This window comes from Schistocerca gregaria, chromosome 2 (genome assembly GCF_023897955.1).
Source record: "Schistocerca gregaria isolate iqSchGreg1 chromosome 2, iqSchGreg1.2, whole genome shotgun sequence".
Lineage (NCBI taxonomy): Eukaryota > Metazoa > Arthropoda > Insecta > Orthoptera > Acrididae > Schistocerca > Schistocerca gregaria.
In genome coordinates, this window is record NC_064921.1 from 597,403,566 (window position 1) to 597,430,136 (window position 26,571).

General features: G+C 38.9%; 1 protein-coding gene and 1 long non-coding RNA gene across 2 annotated transcripts in view; both read right to left on the reverse strand.

Annotated features, from left to right (window-relative positions):
* Window positions 1–1,245: 1,245 nt before the first annotated feature.
* LOC126335886 (uncharacterized) lies at window positions 1,246–1,883 on the reverse strand. The gene is made up of 2 exons (XM_049999357.1): window positions 1,672–1,883; window positions 1,246–1,414 (listed from the first exon to the last, which is right to left on the reverse strand). The coding sequence occupies exons 1-2, from the start codon at window positions 1,881–1,883 to the stop codon at window positions 1,246–1,248; spliced, it is 381 nt and encodes a 126-aa protein (XP_049855314.1).
* A 6,256-nt stretch (window positions 1,884–8,139) lies between these two features.
* The window catches only part of LOC126334523 (uncharacterized), a 45,834-nt gene continuing 27,402 nt past the window's right edge, over window positions 8,140–26,571 (reverse strand). Inside the window, exon 3 of the long non-coding RNA XR_007564747.1 lies at window positions 8,140–8,540. This is a non-coding gene — a long non-coding RNA (uncharacterized LOC126334523). The remainder of the gene's footprint in view (window positions 8,541–26,571) is intronic.

Sequence of the window (26,571 nt, forward strand, 5' to 3'; positions counted from 1 at the left end):
CACTGCATTCAAAGCACTTGTCGAACTTCTACTCCCACATAAACTCCCCACCATAGAACAGAGCTCTGGGAATGTAGTGGAACTGGTGTCAAACAAGATGTCTTGCCCTCATATAAACTGGAAATGGTGGTCATGGTTACTGGGGAGTGTCCTAGTCAGGTGGTACTGGCTTGTGAGTTACATCTGGTGATAGAGGACGTGGGTGCTGATTTGCTAGGTCATCAACAGTTAACAAGTAAGCTGTCTTGAGCCTTTCAAGTGACACTGTCATATGTTTAACATTGTATAATATATGCATAGTACCTGAAAACATGGTAAGCGCCAGATCAGAATTCTGCATGTTCACATCATGCCAGGGTTGCCAATTTGCATATAAGTTTATTACATTGTACCAGCTATTAGGGCTTATTCCCATTCTGCCTGCATGTGGAATGTGGAAAGAAGCTGTTTAAATGCCTCTGTGCTTGCAGTAATTTAGCACCTGCATAGGTGTGACAATGCAGCTTTACTACATGGTTGGTGTGGATACTTCACAAGCTGACAGTGGTTCAATAATAGCTGGGGATCAGAACCCCATGAGAAAGGAATGGACCTGGCATGGAAGCCAATCTATGGGAAGCAGAGAGTCTGAAACCATGTAGAAACAAGCTGGGGGAGAACTCAGCACGTGGGTGGCATGGATGGATAATGATTAAGAATTGGCACAACACCCAGCATGATGTGCAAGGTGATGTACACAGTGGCCAAACTCTGAGTAAGCACTGGCCCAGCTACTGCCACCTGAAGATAAAAGCCTCTGCAGGAGGCTCTGCCCACAACACATGTCATTTGTGCCTGCTTCCATGGCATGTTTCTGCACTGTCACATGGCGCTACCCATGACAACTCCTCTGCTTCCATTGTGATGTATGCTGATAGGATACTAAATCTCTCCCCTCTTCCCATGATAAGGACATGCAGGGCCAAAAATGACTAGGCTTGGGCTGTGTCTTCTAGTGCACAACCAGAAAGCCTCCTGGAGAACTCAACAGCAAACCAACCATCGTAGGAGGCGACGCCGATCCCGATGGCTGTGCCAAAAGGGTGGAATGGCATGGAGGCTGCAGCAATGGATGGTTCAATGGCATGAATCGAGATGAAGCCATCTCCACTGGTGAGTAGTGGAGGAGGGGGAGGAGGAGGAGGAGGATGGATCAAAATCCATGGACACTACATTGGCAGGTGCAAGTGAGGGTTTCACTGTGGGCTACTTTTGCAAGTGACAGGATGACAGGAGAGCACAGGTAGGGGGTGGTAACAGGTAAGCATTCCACTGCAAATGGGAGCCTTCACCCTGAACAACGTTTTGGCCCAACCTGCTACCAGGCATATAGGCAAGACCACAGCAGGGGTGTCCCAACAGGGTGAGGGCATAGCTGATTTTGCATAGTTGGTCACCTACTCCCTACCAACATCCACCACAAACAACTAATGACCTTTGTAGCCCATCACGACACACAGCAGCCACCCTTGCCATTGGCTGAACGCCAGGCTCAAATGGCAGCCTTGAGAGGAAAATGTGGTGGTTCACAGTGATCTGTGCCATGCAAATCAGGAAGCAGCAGATCCAGGAGACCTCATGGCCAGCATCCAAGCAAACTTTCTGCCACACTACACCCACTGATTGGCTCACCCAATATGTAGCAGAAAGCTCAACAACGTATCATTACAGGAAGCAGCAGATGCAGACTTCCTCATTTGGGTCTTAAATGTATGCACAAAGTGCTCCATCTCTGAGTTAGAATCTGCATGAATCAGAGTGGTAGTCAGATGCTGGATATGATTGTGAATGCAAAAGTCCTCAAACTTCTGTGACACAAATTGCTGACCATTATTGAATACCATGGCCCTGAGGGGTATCCCTCAATGGCAAAAATTACCAACAACCCACAACCTGTGGCACTCAACATGATGGAGGACAGGTTGGTTATGTACAGGAATTTGAACAATGCATTGCTCACCAACAACCACATGCTGCCCAAAAAAGGGGCCAGTGAAATCAATGTGCGTACTATCGTAGTTGTGCTCCAGGACCAGCCACAGAGAGAACTAGTGTAGGGGTGTAGCCTGACTTTGTGCACAAGTCCCAGAGAAATGCACCAGTTGTTTGATGTCATGATGTGACATTATGTCAATGCCTCCATACAAGTCGTACCCTAGTATGACGTATGCAGCAACTGGAGTATGCGAGGACACAGTGCCCGTGGAACAACAACACAACAGCACTGCTCCTCTGCAGAAAGCTCGAGAACCTGCTGGACAACATTGAGCCAATCATATACGAGGAAAAATATATACCATGCCTGATCTGCACATCAAGAGATGCGCTCTCTCAAACCAAACTGGACCATTGAAACGATATGCTGGAAAAATGGGTCAGTGACCATGGTGGTTGTGACTTTACATGCCATCAGTGGACAGTCCAACAGAGTTTGTTGCAAAGCTTCATCCAATGCAAACACAAGAGCCTCCTGATAGGCTCTACCAGTAGCTGTAATAGTGTATCCGCACTGGTGTGACGGATGGTGGAGCAGTAACGAATGTCGTAACAATAGTTACTGAGAAAGTGGGATCACTGTTGCAGCTTGGAATGAGGACCAAATAAGAAAACCAATGACTTGCTGTTGGTGATGAAGAGGAACCTAGCGCCACACAGGAAGATATGGAACTTTTTAACCCAGAAAGTAATACCTAATGCCTCCTTTTCCACCTGTGAATACTTACACTGCGCAACGCAAAGCATCTTTCATGTGTAAGTGCCAGACTGTTCAGTGCCACCTTGAGTTCTGATGGGACAGGATGGCACCAATGCCATAGCAATGGGACAGGGTGGCACCAAACCATACTGCAACACATCACAGGCCACAGTTAAACATTTCCTCAGCATAAAAGAAGCCAGGCAGGGCTTATAGCACAAATGCTGCTTAACTGACTGAAACATTTATTGACAGTCTGCAGACCAGATGAACTTAGCACCCTTCTGGCAAACCCAGTTAAGAGGCTGGCAGATATGCACCAGATTTCGAATGAACTGAGCATAATGTGAAATCTTACCCAAAAACAACTGAAGCTCCATCAGGTTTCTGGTCACCAACAGACTGACAATAGCCTTGATGTGATTGTCTGTGGCAACAAGATCATCTTTACTAAGCAAAATGACACCAAAAAATGCATCTGGGGGGAAACACCTGTAATTTTCCAGCTTGCAATGAATCATTCTCCAGGAGGTGTTGCAAAACCAGCTGAAGGTCCTGTAATGATCCTCCCAAGCCGGGACGATGACCCAAATGTCATCAAGGTAACTGATGCAACAGGGAATGTCCTGAATCAATTGCTCCAAATACTGTAGTAAATACCAGTGCAGATAAAATTCCAAAAGGCAAATGATTGAAATTGTACAGCTCAAAGGATATTTTGATGACCAGTAAAGTCAGAGAAACTGTATCCAGTGGCTAGTGCAGGAAATCATTGCACAGATTAATGCAGGAAAAAAATTTGCCCCTTCTCCCCTTGCAGCCCCATGACAACTTTGCCAAGATCTTTGCCTGCCACAGAATGGGATATGAATTTGACACACACTATGTGTTGACCGTCTGTTTAAAATTGGCTTGACGGCATGTGGTGCTCGGGTTTCTGAATCACCACCAAAGGAGTGACCCATTAACTCAACAAAATAGGAGAAACAATGCCCTGATTCGGCCATCACTGCATCTCAGCCTTAACTTTGTCAAACATAGAGAAGGGAATGGGGTGGTGATGACAAACGTTGCGTAGTACCGATAACATAAGAGAAACACATGCCTCAAAATTTTCTGCTTGGTCAAAGGTATTCTCAAACAGCAGGCCGTAGGATTCCAGTAAGGAGTCCAAATCATGAAAAGGAATAGATGAGAAACTAAATGCACATTTTCAATGAGTTGTTGTTGTTGTTGTTGTTGTTGTTGTTGTTGTTGTCTTCAGTCCTGAGACTGGTTTGATGCAGCTCTCCATGCTACTCTATCCTGTGCAAGCTTCTTCATCTCCCAGTACCTACTGCAACTTACATCCTTCTGAATCTGTTTAGTGTAGTCATCTCTAGGTCTCCCTTTACGACTTTTACCCTCCACGCTGCCCTCCAATGCTAAATTAGTGATCCCTTGATGGCTCAAAACATGTCCTACCAACCGATCCCTTCTTCTAGTCAAGTTGTGCCACAAACTACTCTTCTCCCCAATCCTATTCAGTACCTCCTTATTAGTTACGTGATCTATCCACCTTATCTTCAGCATTCTTCTGTAGCACCACATTTCGAAAGCTTCTATTCTCTTCTTGTCCAAACTAGTTATCGCCCATGTTTCACTTCCATACATGGCTACACTCCAAACAAACACTTTCAGAAACGACTTCCTGATACATAAATCTATATTCGATGTTAACAAATTTCTCTTCTTCAGAAACGCTTTCCTTGCCATTGCAAGTCTACATTTTATATCCTCTCTACTTCGACCATCATGAGTTATTTTACTTCCTAAATAGCAAACCTCCTTTACTACTTTAAGTGTCTCATTTCCTAATCTAATTCCGTCAGCATCACCCGATTTAATTTGACTACATTCCATTATCCTCGTTTTGCTTTTGTTGATGTTCACCTTATATCCTCCCTTCAAGATGCTGTCCATTCCATTCCACTGCTCTTCCAAGTCCTTTGCCGTCTCTGACAGAATTACAATGTCATTGGCGAACCTCAAAGTTTTTACTTCTTCTCCATGAATTTTAATACCTACTCCAAATTTTTCTTTTGTTTCCTTTACTGCTTGCTCAATATACAGATTGAATAACATTGGGGAGAGGCTACAACCCTGTCTCACTCCTTTCCCAACCACTGCTTCCCTTTCATGCCCCTCGACTCTTATGACTCCCATCTGGTTTCTCTACAAATTGTAAATAGCCTTTCGCTCCCTGTACTTTACCCCTACCACCTTCAGAATTTGAAAGAGAGTATTCCAGTCAACATTGTCAAAAGCTTTCTCTAAGTCTACAAATGCTACAAATGTAGGTTTGCCTTTTCTTAATCTTTCTTCTAAGATAAGTCGTAAGGTCAGTATTGCCTCACGTGTTCCAACATTTCTACGGAATCCAAACTGATCCTCCCCGAGGTCCGCACCTACCAGTTTTTCCATTCGTCTGTAAAGAATTTGCGTTAGTTTTTTGCAGCTGTGACTTATTAAACTGATTGTTCGGTAATTTTCACATCTGTCAGCACCTGCTTTCTTTGGGATTGGAATTATTATATTCTTCTTGAAGTCTGGGGTATTTCGCCTGTCTCATACATCTTGCTCACCAGATGGTAGAGTTTTGTCATGACTGGCTCTCCCAAGGCCGTCAGTAGTTCTAATGGAATGTTGTCTACTCCGGGGGCCTTGTTTCGACTCAGGTCTTTCAGTGCTCTGTCAAACTCTTCACGTTGTATCTTATCTCCCATTTCATCTTCATCTACATCCTCTTCCATTAAAATAATATTTTCCTCAAGTACATCGCCCTTGTATAATCCTTCTATATACTCCTTCCACCTTTCTGCTTTCCCTTCTTTACTTAGAACTGGGTTGCCATCTGAGCTCTTGATATTCATACACGTGGTTCTCTTCTCTCCAAAGGTCACTTTAATTTTCCTGTAGGCAGTATCTATCTGACCCCTAGTGAGATAAGCTTCTACATCCTTACATTTGTCCTCTAGCCATTCCTGCTTAGCCATTTTGCACTTCATGTCGATCTCATTTTTGAGACGTTTGTATTCCTTTTTGCCTGCATCATTTACAGCATTTTTATATTTTCTCGTTTCATCAATTAAATTCAGTATTTCTTCTGTTACCCAAGGATTTCTAGCAGCCCTCGTCTTTGTACCTACTTTATCCTCTGCTGCCTTCACTACTTCATCCCTCAAAGCTACCCATTCTTCTTCTACTGTGTTTCTTTCCCCCATTCCTGCCAATTGTTCCCTTATGCTCTCCTTGAAACGCTGTACAACCTCTGGTTCTTTAGCTTATCCAGATCCCATGTCCTCAAATTCCCACCTTTTTGCAGTTTCTTCAGTTTTACCCTATAGGTCATAAAAGTAGATTGTGGTGAGAGTCCACATCTGCCCCTGGAAATGTCCTACAATTTAAAACCTGATTCCTACATCTCTGTCTTACCATTATATAATCTATCTGATACCTTTTAGTACCTCCAGGATTCTTCCATGTATACAACCTTCTTTTATGATCCTTGAACCAAGTGTTAGCTATGATTAAGTTATGCTCTGTGCAAAATTCTACCACACAGCTTCCTCTTTCATTTCTTAGCCACAATCCATAATCACCTACTATGTTTCCTTCTCTTCCTTTTCCTACTGACGAATTCCAGCCACCCACGACTATTAAATTTTCGCCTCCCTTCACTACCCGATAAATTTCTTCTATCTCATCACACATTTCATTAATTTCTTCATCATCTGCAGAGCTAGTTGGTGTATAAACTTGTACCACTGTAGTAGGTGTGGGCTTCGTGTCTATCTTGGCCACAATAATGCGTTCACTATGCTGTTTGTAGTAGCTTACCCGCATTCCTAATTTCCTATTCATTATTAAACCTACTCCTGCATTACCCCTATTTGATTTTGTGTTTATAACCCTGTGTTCACCTGACCAAAAGTCTTGGTCCTCCTGCCACCGAACTTCACTAATTCTCACTATATCTAACTTTAACCTATCCATTTCCCTTTTTAAATTTTCTAACCTACCTGCCCGATTAAGGGATCTGACATTCCACGCTCCGATCCGTAGAACGCCAGTTTTCTTTCTCCTGATAACGACGTCCTCCTGAGTAGTCCCCGCCCAGAGATCCGAATGGGGGACTATTTTACCTCCGGAATATTTTACCCAAGAGGACGCCATCATCATTTAATCATACAGTAAAGCTGCATGTCCTCTGGTAAAATTACAGCTGTAGTTTCCCCTTGCTTTCAGCCGTTCACAGTACCAGCACAGCAAGGCCGTTTTGGTTAATGTTGCAAGGCCAGATCAGTCAATCATCCAGACTGTTGCCCCTGCAACTACTGAAAAGGCTGCTGCCCCTCTTCAGGAACCACATGTTTGTCTGGCCTCTCAGCAGATACCCCTCCGTTGTGGTTGCACCTACGGTACGGCCATCTGTATCGCTGAGGCACGCAAGCCTCCCCACCAACGGCAAGGTCCATGGTTCATGGGGGGGCAGCCAAAAAATAATATGCATTGAGCCCAAGGATATTTCATGCCAACTGTGAATTGACTACTAACAAGGTAAGATGTTATTACACATTCTTGCAGTGCACAGAGATGGAGAAGTGCCCCTGTAAAGACTGGACTGTTTACTATAAGACACAACGTGACAGACTGCTTTTGCAGCTCTGGGTAACTCACGAGCCTCTACATATCTAACATAACTAGGTTGACTGTTGTCTCTGTGTCTACTTGAAATTTGACCATACACTACTAATGTTAGAAAAATACACTGAGGCAACATGGGTATCATCAGAGATAGCCACAGAGTCCTGTCAAAACACTTGTGTCTCCAATGACTGACTCATGTCCTGTCAATATTCCCTGTCAATATTTGCAGACAATTACCAAATAATGTATATGTTGGTATACCCCACATACAATCACCATGTGTCGGCAGTCACAGTGAATATGCAACAAATGAAAATCTGGGCTTAAGTTTACGATGTGGGGTCGACCCGTGAATCCAAACCACATGGGATACAAATCAACAAAAAAGTTTCAACATAAAAAAAGAATAATGTTCATAATCATATCAATAAGCTCAGTTATATGCAGAGAGTAATTATAAGAAGCATCTAGCCTCAATCAATCGTTGTACACTCACCTTGAGTACACACAGTCGCGATGACCAGATTACCCTAAACAGAGCTAAGCTTGAGTCTGTCAACAACTCAAGATCCAATCAGAGACAATATTACAATACTCAGGATAGATTCAATTGAACATAGTCATAAATAGCGTTGAATGATGATGCAATCCAGTAGCTTGACAACCAAAACCAGAGTATGAAAGCAGACATTTATACAACTTGTTACATTGTCTGTACTTGTAAATGTCTTCCAAACAATTTGGTAATTGTCCATACAACTAACCTATGTACATAAAGATCTGAAAGATTCACTCACAAATGATAAAAAATACATCCCAATTTAAAGTTACATAATGTATTGTACTTGAAAAACCATGCATTTCTGCTGAATAACATTGTCTTTAGCAGTCTTGGCTAACAACTCACAAATACCAGCCACAACACAGATCCAGTCGACAGATGCTTGAATATGTTACCCAGCATCCACGATCTCTTGCAAGTTGACTGGTCCAGCAAGGTACAGCCACACAACAATGTGGGAAATGTATCTGCCGACATCTTTCAGCTTCCTCCTTACAGGTCTCATCACATGCTCCAATGCATAGGTAACTTCCTGTCTAGTATTCACATCAAATCCTGAAACATTGTTAGTGTACTAAATATGCTGTTCAATACCTTCTTTACATCACATGAAATATGTTCTCCTTAGTGACTTTTCAAACGCAATTATATGGGATTTATGTCAGGTGCTATTAAAAGTGTTCATGTATAAAACATTAATGAACAGAGTTAAATGCAATGAAAAAAAAAATGAACTAACAAGGCGATACACACAGATATGTGATACTATTCCTAATTTTTGCAGTAAAAGTTATGAACATTGTCCCATCTCAAAATTGTAAAAGGATCTACTCATTTAGTCTCCTGGCATATATGCATCAAATTCTAAAGCACAAATCTATTACAGTACATAACTATATACAGTATCATAGATTTATAACTCAAGTCAATAAATAAAACAAAACCTTAGGAATCATATGATCTTACATACTACATTCATGACAATGGAAAAAGAACAAACAAACAAAAATTAGATGCTTATGGTTCGTGCCTATATGCTTTCAGTTCAGTGATATTACATAATCCAAACAACATCTTACATTTATGGTATATATGCATTAGGATGTAGATTTTCAAGAATTTTGAATGGCCCAATATAAATATCAAAAGATTTCTTTATCTCAGATGTCAACATTTTAGATTTCTCCTTGGCTTCCACCAACACACAATGTCCTACATCAAACATAGATGCCTTTACCATCATGTCCCTGCTTTCTCCTAACACATTCTTCCCTCTCTTGTGGTGACAGAATTTTACATAGTGGAAACAAAACATTTTCAGAAATAAGGTTAACCAGTCTGCAATTAAACATGATTTTAAAGGGTGAAAAACTGTTGAGGAATGTTGTAAGCTGTTCATAATATCCTCAAAATCACTGACATAATCTATCCAACTGCTGTGGCTCTTACTAATATGTTCTAAACAGTCTTGCAATTTCTCTCATATACCTTGGAGCACCAAAGTTAGAATATTCTTTATTTTTGCATGATCAACAAGATCTTTCCTAGCTTGTGATGTAAACTGAGAAACATTATCAGATAAAATTGTTTTAGGAATACCCACCTGATAAAAATATGTATCTTCAAACTTAGTAACAATTTCCTTACTGGTAGCTTTCTTAAGAGAAAAAAGCTTTGTGTACTTCAAAAATACATAAAATCGCCACAAAACCATAACAAAATCCATTTTTTGACTTAAGTAAGGGTCCATAAACATCCACAGACACAAGATCTAGGTTAATATTAGGCAATTTGTTTTGCGTTTGCCCTCTACTTGTTTGGTTACTTACTTTCACTCTTTGACATTTGCCACAGCTAGAAATCTTATTCTTGACTCTTCTTCCTATCTTATAAAAATAAATGTTTTCCTGACTCTTGTGTGTGCATTTGGTTGATCCACAATGACCAAAACTCTCATGTGTATAAGTAATTAAAGTATAAATACACTGCCCTGGCCAACATAGTTTCCAATCCTCTGAGTCAGTCTTATGTCTCCTGAATAAAATATCCATGTGTACCTTATAATACTGTCCTGTCTACTCTCCTCATCTGTTACCCAGTATGCTCTTACATACTACATTCATGGCAAACAAAATGCAGTTACATAGTCTTATAAATTTACAAACATAGAAAATATTTTCTTCTAGACTAGGTATCATTATGCATCCATGTTCATATGTCTTGTCCTCTATACTAAATGTTAACAGTGCTTGACATTTTACATACTTGCTTTGCTTACCTGTAGCTCCTCTTATGTTTACACCTACAATGGACATTTTCACAAAATTCTTAGTATATTTAATCTTGTCACTGAATTGTTCAGATATACCACAAATTGGACTACCTGTATCAATCAAACAGTTCCCTTCCCACTGATCAATCTAAATCTTAATGTAAGAACATCGAAAATCTGAATCATCATCTCTGTTATTCGACACTTTATGTATGAGATCACTTTCAATTTCATCAAATGCTGCATCTACATTGTTTCTGCAGGATTTTATAAACTTTGCTGCTAACATTGCATTACTTTGGTTACATATGTTGTCAAGTAAAATTGGAATAAACTGAATGGGTTCCATAGCACAACTAACATCACTTATTACAGAAGGAACACAAAATATATTACTGTCAAAATTACATTTCACACATAGGTGCTATTTCACTTCATTCCACCAACTTGGATACAAATTTTGGCTAACCACAGCTAAATTACTCCAGAATGCACATTTATCTATGTTATCATCAATTTGGTCCCAAACAAATTTCAAAATATTTTCACCTTTATTCTCTAGGGTCACAGGTAGCTCACTTAAATGTTTGGGTCATTACTCTGTATGACATTAATGAAAAACTGCTTTGACTGGACTGGTATTCCATGACTCTCACTTAAATCATCACATACAACACTTACCTTACCTGTATTCGCAAATAACTCTGAAACTTTATTATTCTTAAACTCCCCAAATACCTGATACTCATCATCATCATCCTTATTATCATCATATTCTTCCATATTAATTCATCAATAACATCAGTAACACCACAAGTCTCATCTCCATTAAAGTCATACACTCCAACTTCATACATTTGCAATAAGCTACTACCAGTCTTGGGCTTACCAACCTGTCATTTCACAGCTCTCATTCACATCTAAATCAAAAATACCACATAATTCAGATCCAATATAGTCATCACTTGTTTTACATACATCAATAACACTGTTTTCTGACCAAGAGAAGAAATCATTAGTACACTCTACATTAAGATTCTCATTACTCTCACATTCTGATTTGGGATTAATATCCACATCAGTATAATTAAACACAGTATTCCAAAACTTTTGAACAAATCATAAACAAGAAATTTGATGTACCTTCTGTTCAACTTCAGAGAACTGTGCAATATTATTAATACTGTTATTATCGTCTAATTGTAGGAGTAAATTGGGGGTCCTGTACTTGATGTGTTTCCTCATCCCAAACCTGTGGACCTTCATTCCTTCTATTGGAATGTCGTCTACTCTGGGGACCTTGTTCTGACTTAGGTCTTTCAGCACTCTGCATAATTCTGCGTACTGTGTCATATCTAGCATCTCATCTTCATCTATGTTCTCTTCCATTTCTATAATGTTGCCCTCAAGTATATCCCCCTTGTATAGACCCCTCATATATTGTTTCCACCTTTCATCTTTCCCCTCTTTGCTTCAGACTGGTTTTCCACCTGAGCTGTTGATATTCATACAAGTGGTTATCTTTTCTCCAACGGTTTCTTTAATTTTCCTGTATGCAGTATCTATCTTTCTCCTAGTGATATATGCTTTTGTTAGACATTTGTATTCCCTTCTGCCTGTTTCATTTACTGCATTTTTTTTATTTTCTCCTTTCATCAGCTAAATTAATTTCCTTTTGTGTTACCCAGAAATTACAACCAGCCCTCATCTTTTTACCTACTTAATCCTCTGCTGTCTTCACTGTTTCATCTCTCAAAGCTATCCACATGTCCTGTACTTCTTTCCCCCTGTTCTTATCAATTGTTCCCTAACACTCCCACTGAAACTCTCAACAAACTCTGCTTCTTTCAGTTCATCCTGGTCCCAACTCCTTAATTTCCTACCTTTTTGCAATATTTTCAGTTTTAATCCACATTTCATTACCAGTAAATTGTGGCCAGAGTCTACATCTGCCCCTGGAAATACCTTACAATTTAAAATATGGTTCCAAAATCTCTGTGTTACCATTATATAATCTATCTGAAACTTGCTTATGTCTTCAGGTCACTTCCACATATACATCCTTCTTTTGTGATTCTTAAACAAAGTGTTAGTGGCGATTAAATAATGCTCTGTGCAAAATTCTACCAGGTGTTCATTCCTTTCCCCCTGTCCACATTCACTTACTATTTTTCCTTCTCTTCCTTTTCCCACTATCAAATTCCAGTCCCCCAGGACTGTTTCATTTTTGTCTCTCTTAGCTATTTGAAAAATTTCTTTTATCAGATCATACATTTCTTCAATCTCTTTGTGACCTGCACAGAAATTTGTCATATAAACTGGTACTATAGGTGTGTGAAGGCTTTGTGTCTATCTTGTGTACAATAATGCATTCAGTATGCTGTTCATAGTAGCTTATCTGTGTTCCTATTTTCTTATTCAATATTAAACCAACTTCTGCATTCCCCCTATTGGATTTTGTATTGTAACCCTGTACTTACCTGATCAAAAGTCCTGTTTCTCCTGTCACCACACTTCACTAATTCCCACTATATCCAACTTTAAACTATCCATTTCCATTTTTAAATTTTCTTGCCTACATGCTCAATTAACGAATCTGCCATTCCACACTGCAATCCATAGAATGCCAGTTTTCTTTCTCCTGGTGCTGACATCCTCATGAGTAGTTCCTGGCCAGAGATCCAAATTTTTGTTATGTAATGATTTTTTGAGAAATGAATGCTTTATTTTATCATTAATAGTATCCTGGTAAAAGCGAGTATTAGTATTATCAAGTACTGATTAGTTCATCATGAGCTAAGGGCACTTTTTAACCTATTGGTAACTTCTGGGACAAACCTTCTCAAATTTTTGATGAAATGCTGTGATGCGAAAAAATTAATTCTTAGCTGGTCAGATGAAAGTGTGTATCATTACCCTTGCATACAAGTATTTTGATTGGATATTTTATAAACCATACACTGACCTTTTATGTAAGTTTAGAATGATGTGTTTGTGTGGTACATTTTGAAATGGTCTGTTTATGTATAAGAATCAGACTAGGAGATTCACAACCAACCACATGAATCTCATTTTACCTGTAACTGCTTATGTCTGAATAAGATTGTAAAATTTATAATCATCTATATACATCCTCATGGAATGTTCACATAAAGGATCCAAAACTCCAGAACTCAAAAACAACTAAATAAGTATGGAGAGAGACTGCATCTTTTCCATAGGTAGTCAGTTTTACTTCATTTTCCTCTGATGCAGGAAAGTGGCAATTTTTTGTTTATTCTTGAATGAAGGTTAATAGCATATTGCTTTACTCCTGTGATACAAGTTCAACATTGTTATTTTCAAGGCCATATGGGGAAACAGGAGTCAATGGGCAACTAATATTTCTTTCTGTCTATTCTACAGAATACACTTTCACCTTTGTGGCTCCATTGTCCCAGATAATTACACTGGACTGGCACTGCAGCTTGATTGGAGTGAGGTGGTGTATCAGGTGGAGAACATTGTTCAAAAGCTTAGCCCCCTTTCAGTCTTTTCTATGTGCCTATTGACAGATCAACTCTTCATCTTTACAGTGAGTTGTCTCCTTTATTCCTTCCATATTTATATTCCACCCAGGACATTTCATTATGACATGAAAATTACTACAGAATTAAGTAAACAGGAATATTTCAAGTACATGTGCATGAAAAGTTCCTTGATCTGTGTGTTCTCTGCAAATGTTGCAATAAACAACTGATTTTATAAACATATGTACATTGCATTTGTTGTTTTGTTTGTGTAAAAACTTACTGAATTCCTTGGGTATTGCCATCTTCCAGATTTTGTTAGTTTTTTCCACTATGAGGGCTGTTCAAAAAGTATCCAGCTCCTATTTTTAAAGTCAGTTGTTATTCAGATACAATTGTTTAACATTAGTTACCTCCAAAGTAGTCCCATTCAGCTTCCGTATATCTCTCCCAATGCTATTGCCATTGCTGGAAACATCATTGGAAAGCCTCTTCTGGTATGGTGTGTTGTTGCTCCCTTGTATTCTGCATAATGTCTTCCTCATTCTGAAATCTAGTCCCTTTCAGCGTCTTTTTTCAGTTTAGGGAAAATCACCAAGAAACTCAGTGCTAGGTCAGGGGAACAGGGAGGCTGACAAACCATAGCCATAATGTGTTTGTCAAAAATTGCTGAATTAATTGAGAATGATGAGCAGGTAAATTATCATCATGAAGCTGCCAACTGCCCACTGCCCACAAGTCTGACCATTTGCACCTTACTGCTTTGTGAAGATAACACAAAACCTCTTGGTAGTACTCCTTATTGACATTATCACCTTCTGAGAGTGTACTCATTATGAACTATGTCATTGCAGGCATCATTGTGGACCTGCCTTCCTTTTTTATCTCAAGGATGATGGGCACTATCATTGTGAGGACTGGAACTATTTTTCTGGGTTGTACCCATAAACCCAGGACTCAGCACCAGTGATCTCTGTGTTAAGAAAGTTAGAATTACGGTTCACAGTATCCAGAATGTCCTGTGAGACCTCCGAATGAACTTGGTTCTGCTCAGTTGTTTGCAACTTCAGCACAACCTTTTTGAGATCCTCTTGATGTCCAAATGTTCCCTTAAAATGGAATGAATGGATGTAATACTAATTTTAACCACATCTGCAAGTTGTCTGATCATGATTGTTTCAACTTGAGAATCGTGAAACTTAAAATAAAATATGATGCAAAAACAATGTTCCAGTTTTTCTGTCTTATTATTTCCAGTCATGTAAAATAATCAGGCATGTTTACTACATATGTGTACAAATGTAGAGATTGGATAGTTTTTGAACAGCCCTTGTAGATACAGTTTTGCTGTGTGTGTACACTAAATGTTAAAACAGAGTTACTTGCAGCTCACAGCTTTGAAGCTTATAGACAGAATAATACTGTGAGACATCTTGTAGATAATTAGGCAGCTGTACTTAGAGTCAAAATACTAGTTTCAAGAAGCTTTGCATCAAATATTAACAGTATCAAAAAATGTAAACCGCAATTATAATTCTTTTGTCACTCAAGTACTGCGTGATTATAATTAAACTCTCCCTATTTAATATGTTTTAACATGGAACATAATTACTGTATGAGTACCAAACTTGACAGCTTTAATGTAAAGGACATGGAGAAGAAAAATAATGCAGAATCATTCAATTGAAACACTTTTAATCTACTGCTACAGCACATCATACTATTGCATACCAGTATCATTTATGCTCCAAAAAGGGCTCAATATGGCACCCATCAGTAACCAGAAGAGTCTGAAAGTCCAGGATTGCATTCTGCACAGCTGAATGAAGCATGATCATAGGTATTCTGGCTACCTTCCTTGATATGTTATGCTTCATATCAGCACATGTGTGAATGTTCCTCTGGAAAACCATGTCCTTCAGGGAATGATATCAGGTGATCATGCCAGAAAAAACATTTGGAAATTATCGGCTGATAATTCAATCATTTCCAAATGATTTTCAGAGAAGCAGATGAACATCATGAGTGATGAGTGGTGGGGCCCCATCTTGCACGAAAACTGTTGAGTTCAATATGTTTCTCTCCTGTAGGGCAGATATAACATGCTGGTGAAGCATATCACAGTAATGTTGGCCAGTCACACTGCATGTATTTGGTCCTTGAGTGCTGACCTGACCAAGAAAGAATGGATCAATGATGAATGTAGCCATGAAGCCATACTATACGGTGACACATTCACCATACAGAGGACTGGAGGTGAAGATCCCTACACTCAGCAATTCTGTATGCTCACTTCACCCATCAGAGAAAAATGAGCTTCATCTGCCCATAGGATGGTCCAAGGCCAGCCCTTGTCAACTTCAGTCCTTGCGAGAAAGTGGAGAGTGAAGTGAGCACATCATTGTGCCTTTTGCAGGCAAGTGCTCTAGAGCACTTGCCCGTGATAGGCAAAGATCCTGAGTTCGAGTCTCGGTCAGGCACACAGTTTTAATCTGCCAGGAAGTTTCATATCAGCGCACACTCCACTGCAGAGTGAAAATCTCATTCTGGAAGTAATAATAATGATTATAAAACATCCAACATTCCATCCACACCATTTTTATTTTTCTTTTTTCCTTTTCTATAAATACTTACCCCCAAGCTATGCATAGCACAACACTAACACCTCTTTCTGTTTCTGAGCTCAACATCTCACTCATTATAGAGGGATGCTGACTCAGCTTTCACGATAGCAAATGGGAAGCTGTGGTACAGGAAATGGTCCAGAGAGCACTGGTGTGTGTGTGTGTGTGTGTGTGTGTGTGTGTGTGTGTGTGTGTGTGTGTGTGTGTGTGTGTGTGTGTGTGTGTGTGTGTCTAGTGAGGGAAGTGTTAGGAAAAAGTGTTTGTATAGTGTGTGCAGTGACTGATAAATATGAGTGAACAGTGTGGATTACATTATTTAATGAGTTATTTGTAAAAAAAGTATTGTATACCAGGAGCAAATCTAATGATTGTCGCTAAGGTCTGTAAATGTATGTGTGTATGAATTAGCTTATTTTAAATTGGTCTAAACTTGTAAATACTTTGGCATGTCCTATATCCTTGTAGAAAGAGATCTATGGATGAATAAAGCTACTACTAGTGCTACATTGTGGAGATAAGTCTGAAGCCATTGTTTCACAAAACTTCGTATACAAATGGCTTCTAATTTGTCTATCAAGATGTCATGTTGGGCAGTATCAATAGCCTTCAAAAATTCCACATTTATTCCTATTGCATTGCAGTGTCTATCGAGTCCCGTTACAATATTTTCTATGACATGGGAAGTAGCTGATTATGTACTCAATCCTTTGCGAAAACCATGTTGGTTTACAGACAAGAGATTGAGTTTTTCAATGGAATTTTTAACTCTATGTTTCATTACTGCCTCTATTATTTTTGAAAATACAGGTAACAAAGCTACTGGTCTATCAAACAATGGAAACTCCAGATAGCAATTTCAGCAATGTAGGAAGAGGTAAATTGCTACTAACCATGAAGAACGTAGGTCAAGTTGCAAACAGGCATGATTAAAAGACACTCACATGTAACTTTCAGCCACAGCCTCCATCAGTAAAGACACACACACACACACACACACACACACACACACACACACACGCGCGCGCACATAACCTCCAACTCCAGCATTTCAGGACAGAGATGCTGGAGTTGGCAGTCATGTGTGCTTGAGGTGTTCTGGATTGTGTGTGTGTATGTGTGTGTGTGTGTGTGTGTGTGTGTGTGTGTGTGTGTGTGTGTGTGTGTGTGTGTGTGTGTGTGTGTGTGCGTGCGTGTTTCTCTCTTTGCGGATGAAGGCTGTGACCAAAAGTTATATGTGAATGTCTTTTAATCATGCCTCTCTGCAACTTGGTTTGTCTTCTTCTTGGTAAGTAGCAATCAATCTCTTCCTACATTGTTGACAAAGTTCAGTAACTTTTATTATTTCCCACTTCATATATATTGCCCTTTTTATACAGTGGTTTTATTTTTGAAAATTTTAATCTCTGGGGAAACACGCCTTCTGATAACGATATATTTATGATATGTGAGAGTGGTTCTGTAATGACATTAGCACATTTCCTTAGGACTGAAACAGATACTTCATTAATCCCTGAAGACAATTTATTTCTCATTGTAAATACACATTGCTTGTAATTTAATTTTCAAATTCAATAGCAAAGTCCATATGTCACCTAAAAAAACCACAAAAATAGTTAATTCTTCAATAGCAATAAAAGAATCACACTATAATTCACATTGTTATATGCACTAGCATTTTTGAAAAATTTTTCTGTTGCAGAGATGGAACTGGAGATGTAGCATCAGTAACATAGATGAAGAAGTTTTTTCAAATTTTCTTAAAGTAAATTAAATAAATTTTGAAGTCAGAGGCAGACCAGACCAGTTACTGCAGGGAACTTTTTAACAACTTAAATGTTACTCATTCTTTTTTCTAAGTATGACACTGTAGGATATTGTTTTCTGAACAGATGTTGAGAGCAGTAAGCAAAGTACCAAACAATTTTTTTGTAAAGTTGTTGTACAATTAAATTCTCAATCATAAACAATTTTTGTGATTGTAGAAGTTATTTGCATACAGTGTGATGTTACCTTGCCTGAACCAGTTTCCAGTACTGTTTAAGTGTAGCTATAGAGTCACACTAAGTTTCTGAATAGTCCATAGCCTTTGAATGAGTGAAATAACCAGTAAGAGTGGCCATAAGAGAAGAAAAAGAGCTAAATAATGTACTTGGAATTACAGGTTCACCTCAGGCCTTTCAATTTTCTCAAATGTTTCTGTGAAAGTAGATGCCTATCACCCTGAATGTAATTTTTTAATGTACTTTCAATCTGGCTTTCACAAAATCATCTCATGAGAGGAAACCATACCTGATCTCATGACTTTAGAATTAGGTTATCGAGTTACATGTTACTTTGATATTTGACACAGTATTGGAAATGATATGGTGGCATTAGTTTCATAGTTAAATTTGATTATATGCTGGCCATTTACTAACTAGTATTATACAACAGTAAAAAAACATTCCCTTTAATACCCGAAGCTCATGTTCTTTTCTCTTTATAAGACATATTTATCTAGTTTCTGTAGACATAAGAACAAATAAAACTGCTGATCTGTAGGTTGGAAGGTGTGTTATGAGATCCTTTAATTGTGTAGGTAGGTTAGAGAATTTAAAAAGAAACTTTTGTAGTATGGAGTAAGATATAATGGGAATTAATTAAATGATTTGGCAAGAAGAAAAGAATCCTGGTCCAGTGATTACCAGCTTAACAACAAAAAATTCAGACAGGGATAATGTAGGATTAATTATGATTAAGAAATTTTAAATATGAGTTGACCACTATGGACAGCATGGTTAACACATCATTGAATCCAAGATAGATGCAAAGCCATGATCCACCATCACGCACCATAGCACATGTGTATATGCCTACTAGCAATGTGGATGATCGCGCAATTGAAGATATGTGTGACAAGATAAAGAAAATATTAGTCATTATAGTACTTTTCAAATTGGTTGAGACTTTTGACATTTGCCTCAATGGAGGGGATGTAAAGCCATTGGCCAAGTAACTACAATGGCAAGCCTACTTTCCCATGCTGCCTGCAAAAGTTGGTAAAGCATCTCTGTTGTCACATTGTGGATAAACACCACCATGTCATGTCATGCATTATATGTGTATCTATATTCATCAGCTTTCATTGTAAAATGGTGTTTTCTGGTGTTGAAGTGTTCTGCAGCCATCAAGTATTGTGAACAAGTGTTTTGTGTTGGCATTGCATTAATAATGTTTTGCAGCAAAATGTACCTCTGAATTTGACTATAATAATAAATAACATACATATTACTCTGTTGTGATGGATACAGCTTCTTAAATGCAGTGTAGGAAAGCAGATATTTTACTCTGGATAGAAAGAAATATTTCATTGGATAGAGTTGAACATAGCATGTATAAGGCAGAGTTCAGTGCTTATAGTGTTGTACAAGCCAAACGCAGCATGCTGCCAGGTTGGTGAATTAGCTAACACTAAAGGGCACAGTTTAACAAGGCTTTCTTTGTATCATGCTCATTTAACTCTGGAAGAGGATATATGGGCCTAGTTGAAAAGTAATGTGTCAAGGAACAACAAGAAATAAATAATCATATGAAAAATACTCTCCCCTTTGAACACTATCATTTGCCAAACTCTTGTTTTGATATCTCAGACTGTTTATGAGATTTGAGGGATTTATGAATATTTCATCCTAGGTTTTTCACTCATGCATGTGTCACCCAGCACATGCTGGCATCTATGCTCCCCCCTCCACTCACTCCAGATTGAACTGTTAAAATTTGCAACTAATTTTAAATACACTATAAGGCAGAAAAAATGTAATTCTGATGGGTGACTGGAATAGGAAAACAAGGAAAAGTGGCAGGAGAACATGGACTGATGGAAAGGAATGAAAGAGGAAGCTACAAGATAAATTTTGTGCGTAGTACTCAGTTTAATCATGGTGATCACTTGGCTTAAGAATCATAAAAAAGGTTGTAGTAGACATGGCAGATACTTGGAGATACTGGAAGTTTCAGATAGATTACATAGTGGTAAGACAGAGAGTTCAAAACTAGATTTTAAAATATAAAACTATATTAAAGGCAGGTGAGGACTATGACTATAATGTATTGGTTATGAACAGAAGATTTAAACTGAAGAAATTGGTGGTGACATGTTGATAAATACAAAGAACCAGAATTTGTTGTGAGTTTGAAAGGGGGAACATTAGGCAGCAATCAACTGAAACTGGAGAAAGAAGTGCAATAGAAGACAAACTGGTAGCTTTTATAAATGAAATAATGAAGGCAACAGAAGATAAAATGGCAAAATGACAAGTCTCAGAACACATCCTTGGACAACACACAAGATTTTTATTTTAATAGATAAAATCAGAAACATGGAGGAAATGAAACACAAGAAAGGTATACAAGCATGAAAAGTGAACTAACAGAGAGTACAAAATGGCAAAACAGGAATGGATAGAGGAGAAAAGTAAAATTGTAGAAACATATATGGCTGTTAGAAACATAGATGTCACCTACAGGAAAATAAGACACATTTGAAGTAAAGAGAAGCACCTGTATTAGTACTGAGTGCTCAGGTGGGAAGCTAGTACTACAGAAAGTATGGAAATCTGAAAAGTAGGAGGTGTGTATAAAAGTTCTGTGACCAAACTAACTTGAAGATAATCTATCCTTACACTGGTGTGAAAACATAAGGATAAAAGTAACTTTGGCATGCTGTGTCACTGCCAAGTAACATTGCTCTATGAAAATTGGATCATAGGCAGGAAGAACTGCTACAATGTAGTGCAGAAGGTCACTGAAAGAAATATGCACTAATACAAATAGAAGTGACACTTTTGTTCAAAGGCAATAATTACACTGAAGCCATCACAATTTGTTGTGGTCTCCTAGACATTACAAATTTGGGGCATCGTCATGGTCGTTAGTGCATATGGATATATTGTACCCCACATTTGAGTGGTGAGGTTAAAGCAGAAGAATGGGCAGGCTACTCCATTCGCGGAATATCCTCTTGTCCCAAGAGCCCTCCAGTTGCATTGTTCAAAGCAGCCACACATTGTGTTCCACAAAAATTAACTGAGGTAAATACACCCCTGAAAGACACATATTTCAGTGTCACAATAACCTTGACAGATGAGTGTAGCATGTTCAAAGATTTTGAGATCAATGCACCCATGCGACATTATTCCTCCCCACTTTATAACACCTGGACCACTAAAACACACCATGTTTGATAATGTTCTGGGTGCATTATGTGTTACAAACTCTCACCATATGAGGTTACATCTGCAATTGTTATTCACACTGAAACTGTCCTCATCTGGAAGAGCACCAACCACATTCCTTGTTGGTCCAGTTCCTATGCTGGTGGCACCATTGCATTGCTGCTAGCAGATGTGTTGGTATCAATTGAACATAACATACTGGTCACAAGCAAAGAGACCACTCCAATGCATTCACCATGCCATTGTGGATCTGTGACTGCATGCCTTACAGTCTTGTTACATGTAGCTGTTCCTGTAGATGATCACAGTACACCATTTCCTCTCTTTTAGGCAGCAGTGCCTGTGGTTCAGAATGCTCCCCATGCATGTGAAGCAATGCTGTGAGCAATACCTAGTTCCTGGGATACACTCGTTAGACTTTATCCCTCTTTCAGTTTCCTAATGACTATTCCCCATGTTTAGTCATCAAGACCTTGTCTCCAGGCCATGTTGTAATGTGAAACACCACTCTGGCGCACTGTAGCTATTTGCTGATTGACACGCAATATCTTTTCAACTGCCTCTTGTTGTAGGGACAGCCCCATTTGGCTCTATAGTTATACCAACCTCACATCATGAGATGTCTAGCATACTGTGCAAGATTGGGAGACCTCTGGCAACATGCTTCTGCACTATCATTCATTTACACAGAGTAAATGATATGCAAAGTTACATTATCTAGCTCATCCTTAAACATTGCTGAGCAGTGCATATAAGTTGTGTAGCTGCTTGGTTTCTTTCTCAATGTTCAGGCTTTTCTCAAGAAGTACTGCAGATATTTTGATACTATTTTCATTGAGAGAAAGACTGATTCAAGAGGGAGCTTTGTGAATATATTTTATAAGTGTTTTGTGAAAACTGGCTGAAGTGTTGTTGTTGTGGTCCTCAGTCCTGAGACTGGTTTGATGCAGCTCCCCATGCTACTCTATCCTGTGCAAGCTTCTTCATCTCCCAGTACCTACTGCAACCTACATCCTTCTGAATCTGTTTAGTGTATTCATCTCTTGGTCTCCCTGCACAATTTTTACCCTTCACGCTGCCTTACAATACTAAATTGGTGACCCCTTGATGCCTCAAAAAATGTCCTACCAACCGATCCCTTCTTCTAGTCAAGTTGTGCCACAAACTTCTCTTCTCCCCAATCCTATTCAATACCTCCTCATTAGTTACGTGATCTATCCACCTTATCTTCAGCATTCTTCTGTAGCACCACATTTCGAAAGCTTCTATTCTCTTCTTGTCCAAACTAGTTATCGTCCATGTTTCACTTCCATACATGGCTATACACCAAACAAATACTTTCAGAAACGACTTCCTGATACATAAATCTATATTCGATGTTAACAAATTTCTCTTCTTCGGAAACGCTTTCCTTGCCATTGCCAGTCTACATTTTATATCTCTATACTTCAACCATCATCAGTTATTTTGCTCCCCAAATAGCAAAACTGCTTTACTACTTTAAGTGTCTCATTTCCTAATCTAATTCCCTCAGCATCACCTGACTTAATTTGACTGCATTCCATTGTCCTTGTTTTGCTTTTGTCAATGTTCATCTTATACCCTCCTTTCATGACACTGTCCATTCGGATCAACTGCTCTTCCAAGTCCTTTGCTGTCTCTGACAAAATTACAATGTCATCGGTGAACCTCAAAGTTTTTATTTTTTCTCCATGGATTTTAGTACATACTCTAAATTTTTCTTTTGTTCCCTTCACTGCTTGCTGAATATACAGATTGAATAACATCGGGGAGAGACTACAACCCTGTCTCACTCCCTTCCCAACCACTGCTTCCCTTTCATTTCCCTCAACTCTTATAACTGCCATCTAGTTTCTGTATAAATTGTAAATAGCCTTTTGCTCCCTGTATTTTACCCCTGCCACCTTCAGAATTTGAAAGAGAGTATTCCAGTCAACATTGTCAAAAGCTTTCTCTAAGTCTACAAATGCTAGAAGTGTAGGTTTCCCTTTGCTTAATCTAACTTCTAAGATAAGTCGTAGGGTCAGTATTACATCATGTGTTCCAATATTTCTATGGAATCCAAACTGATCTTCTCCAAGGTCGGCTTCTAGCAGTTTTTCCATTCGTCTGTAAAGAATTCACATCAGTATTTTGCATCCGTGACTTATTAAACTGATTGTTCGGTAATTTTCACATCTGTCAGCACCTGCTTTCTTTGGGATTGGAATTATTATATCTTCTTGAAGTCTGAGGGTATTTTGCCTGTTTCATACATCTTGCTCACTAGATGGTAGAGTTTTGTCAGGACTGGCTCTCCCAAGGCCGTCAGTAGTTCTAATGGAATGTTGTCCACTCCCGGGCCTTGTTTCGACTCAGGTCTTTCAGTGCTCTGTCAAACTCTTCACGCGGTATTGTATCTCCCATTTCATCTTCATCTACATCCTGTTCCACTTACATAATATGGTCCTCAAGTACACTGCCCTTGTATAGACCCTCTATATACTCCTTCCACCTTTCTGTTTTCCCTTCTTTGCTTAGAACTGAATTTCCATCTGAGCTCTTGATATTCATACAAGTGGTTCTCTTTAATTTTCCTGTAGGCAGTATCTATCTTACCCCTAGTGAGATAAGCTTCTGCATCCTTACATTTGTCCCCTAGCTATCCCTGCTTAATCATTTTGCACTTCCTGTCGATCTCATTTTTGAGACGTTTGTATTCCTTTTTGCCTGCTTCATTTATTGCATTTTTCTATTTTCTCCTTTCATCAATTAAATTCAATATTTCTTCTGTTACCCAAGGATTTCTAGCAGCCCTCATCTTTTTACCTACTTTATCCTCTGCTGCCTTCACTACTTCATCCCTCAAAGCTACCCATTCTTCTTGTACTGTGTTTCTTTCCCCCATTCCTGCCAATTGTTCCCTTATGCTCTCCTTGAAACTCTGTACAACCTCTGGTTTAGTCAGTTTATCCAGGTCCCATCTCCTTAAATTCCCACCTTTTTGCAGTTTCTTCAGTTTTACTGGCTGAAGCATAATGAATTCATTCTGGCTGAAGTATAATGAATTAAAGTTCTTTGCAACTGTGAAATTGATGCCATCTATCGGTGAATGGGAGAATGCCTTGGTCTCAGGCAAACATATTATAGGCATAAGTCTGCCCAACTCCAGTGCTGGGGCTGCTTGAGCTTCTGGCACTGGGAGTCTGGCATGGGCTATTGCTGACTTCCCAATCCACCTGTGCTGCACGGTATATCAGATAGTAAGTTAATAAAAACAAAGTTTTTGGTGTGCATTTAATTTTTTAAAGGTTGTGTGACAGGAAATTTAAGAAAAATTTTATCAGGAAGCATAGCTCATGTTGGAATATTGCTGGAGTCAAGTGGCTGGCAAGTGACCATAGGTCATGCTGAACTCGGTTGCAACCAGACAGAACATGTGATACTAGTCCTGCAGCACAGCAACTTGTAAGTGCCTTAGCTTGTGATGAACTGATGCTGCAGTTGGGTGGACTGGGCAGTGTGGTAACTTGCAGGACACTAACTTGCAGTTACCATCAGTACCATGAGATGTCACTCCAAATGCCAATTAAATATCAAACAGATAACTTTTGTGCCTGCTGTGAAGTTTCCTGTACTGTGCTGTTTAAATTATTTGAAAGTGATGATCTCCAGTTACGTGATGATGTTCTCTGAACTTAAATCATAATTGTCTCCAGTAGCTGAATAATAGTACAGCAAACACCACCAACTACAGCAGTGAAACCACATCAAAAGCTGCACCAACAAATAAACCACAGTCAATACCAGAAATAAAACCACACAGCAGCAAACAAACCATTATCAATGTCAGAAACAAAACCACCATCATCACCTGATACAGCACAGCCCTCACCAGCAGCAGAAAAACCATCATCGACTGAAGCAAGACAATCCTCATCACATGTGGTAGGAACTACAGATGCAGCAACATCATCTCGATCAACAGCAGAACCACCAAAATCAGAGGCAACAAGAGAGTCACAAGTGGTGGCTGCATCAGCATTGCCAGAATCAGGACTATCATCATCACATGAACAAGCAACAATGGAAGAAGCAACAACAGAAGAACCAACAACATCAACAGAAGAAACAACAGCAGATGAATCAATAGGAACCACCCATAACTAGAGAAAAACTTCACCACCATGCCATCTTTAGGATCTTTTAGTAGAAACTGGGAGGAAAAAAAAACATTAAGATAGGTAATCTACAAAAAGTTGTGTCTGGCCAGTATAGAGTAGACAATTTTGAAGACATCAAATCTAGAATAGCAAATAATAAGCTTATTATGAATATGAATATTGGAGGTTTATCAATTAATCTGGTCAATAAGCTTCATAACTTAGAAATATTTCTAGAGGGAACAAAATGGTCTGTAAAGTTTATTTGCTGAAGTGAACATTGGCTTAGAGATGAAAATATAAATTTATTGAACAAACTTACAGATCATGAAGTAGCAGATAGCTCCTGTAGAGAAAATGGATATGGTGGTTCATGTATTCTGGTTCATTCATCAGTAAAATACCAAATTAAGCAAAATGTCAATAATTTAAATGAAGAATACACATTTGAGTGTTGCTGTATAGAAATTAAGGACTATAACATGCTGATATTCAGCATATATCATACCCCTGGTTTCTCAGTCTCATGCAGTTTTCTGGTCAAACTTGGAAATTTGCTCCACCAACTCAAAACTGAAAAGTTGTGTAAAAAAATTTTTGTTTGTGCTGATTTTAATATAGATGTGAGATAAAATGACAAATTTGCCTAAAGATGAAGGAGCTGATGTCCACACATGGTTTTATTCCAAAATTTGTAGAAATGACGAGGGTAACTACTACATCAGCACCCTGCATAGATAGCAGTGCTAGCAGCTTAAACTACAGAAAAATGTATAGTAAGCTTAGGGATCTCAGGTCACAATGC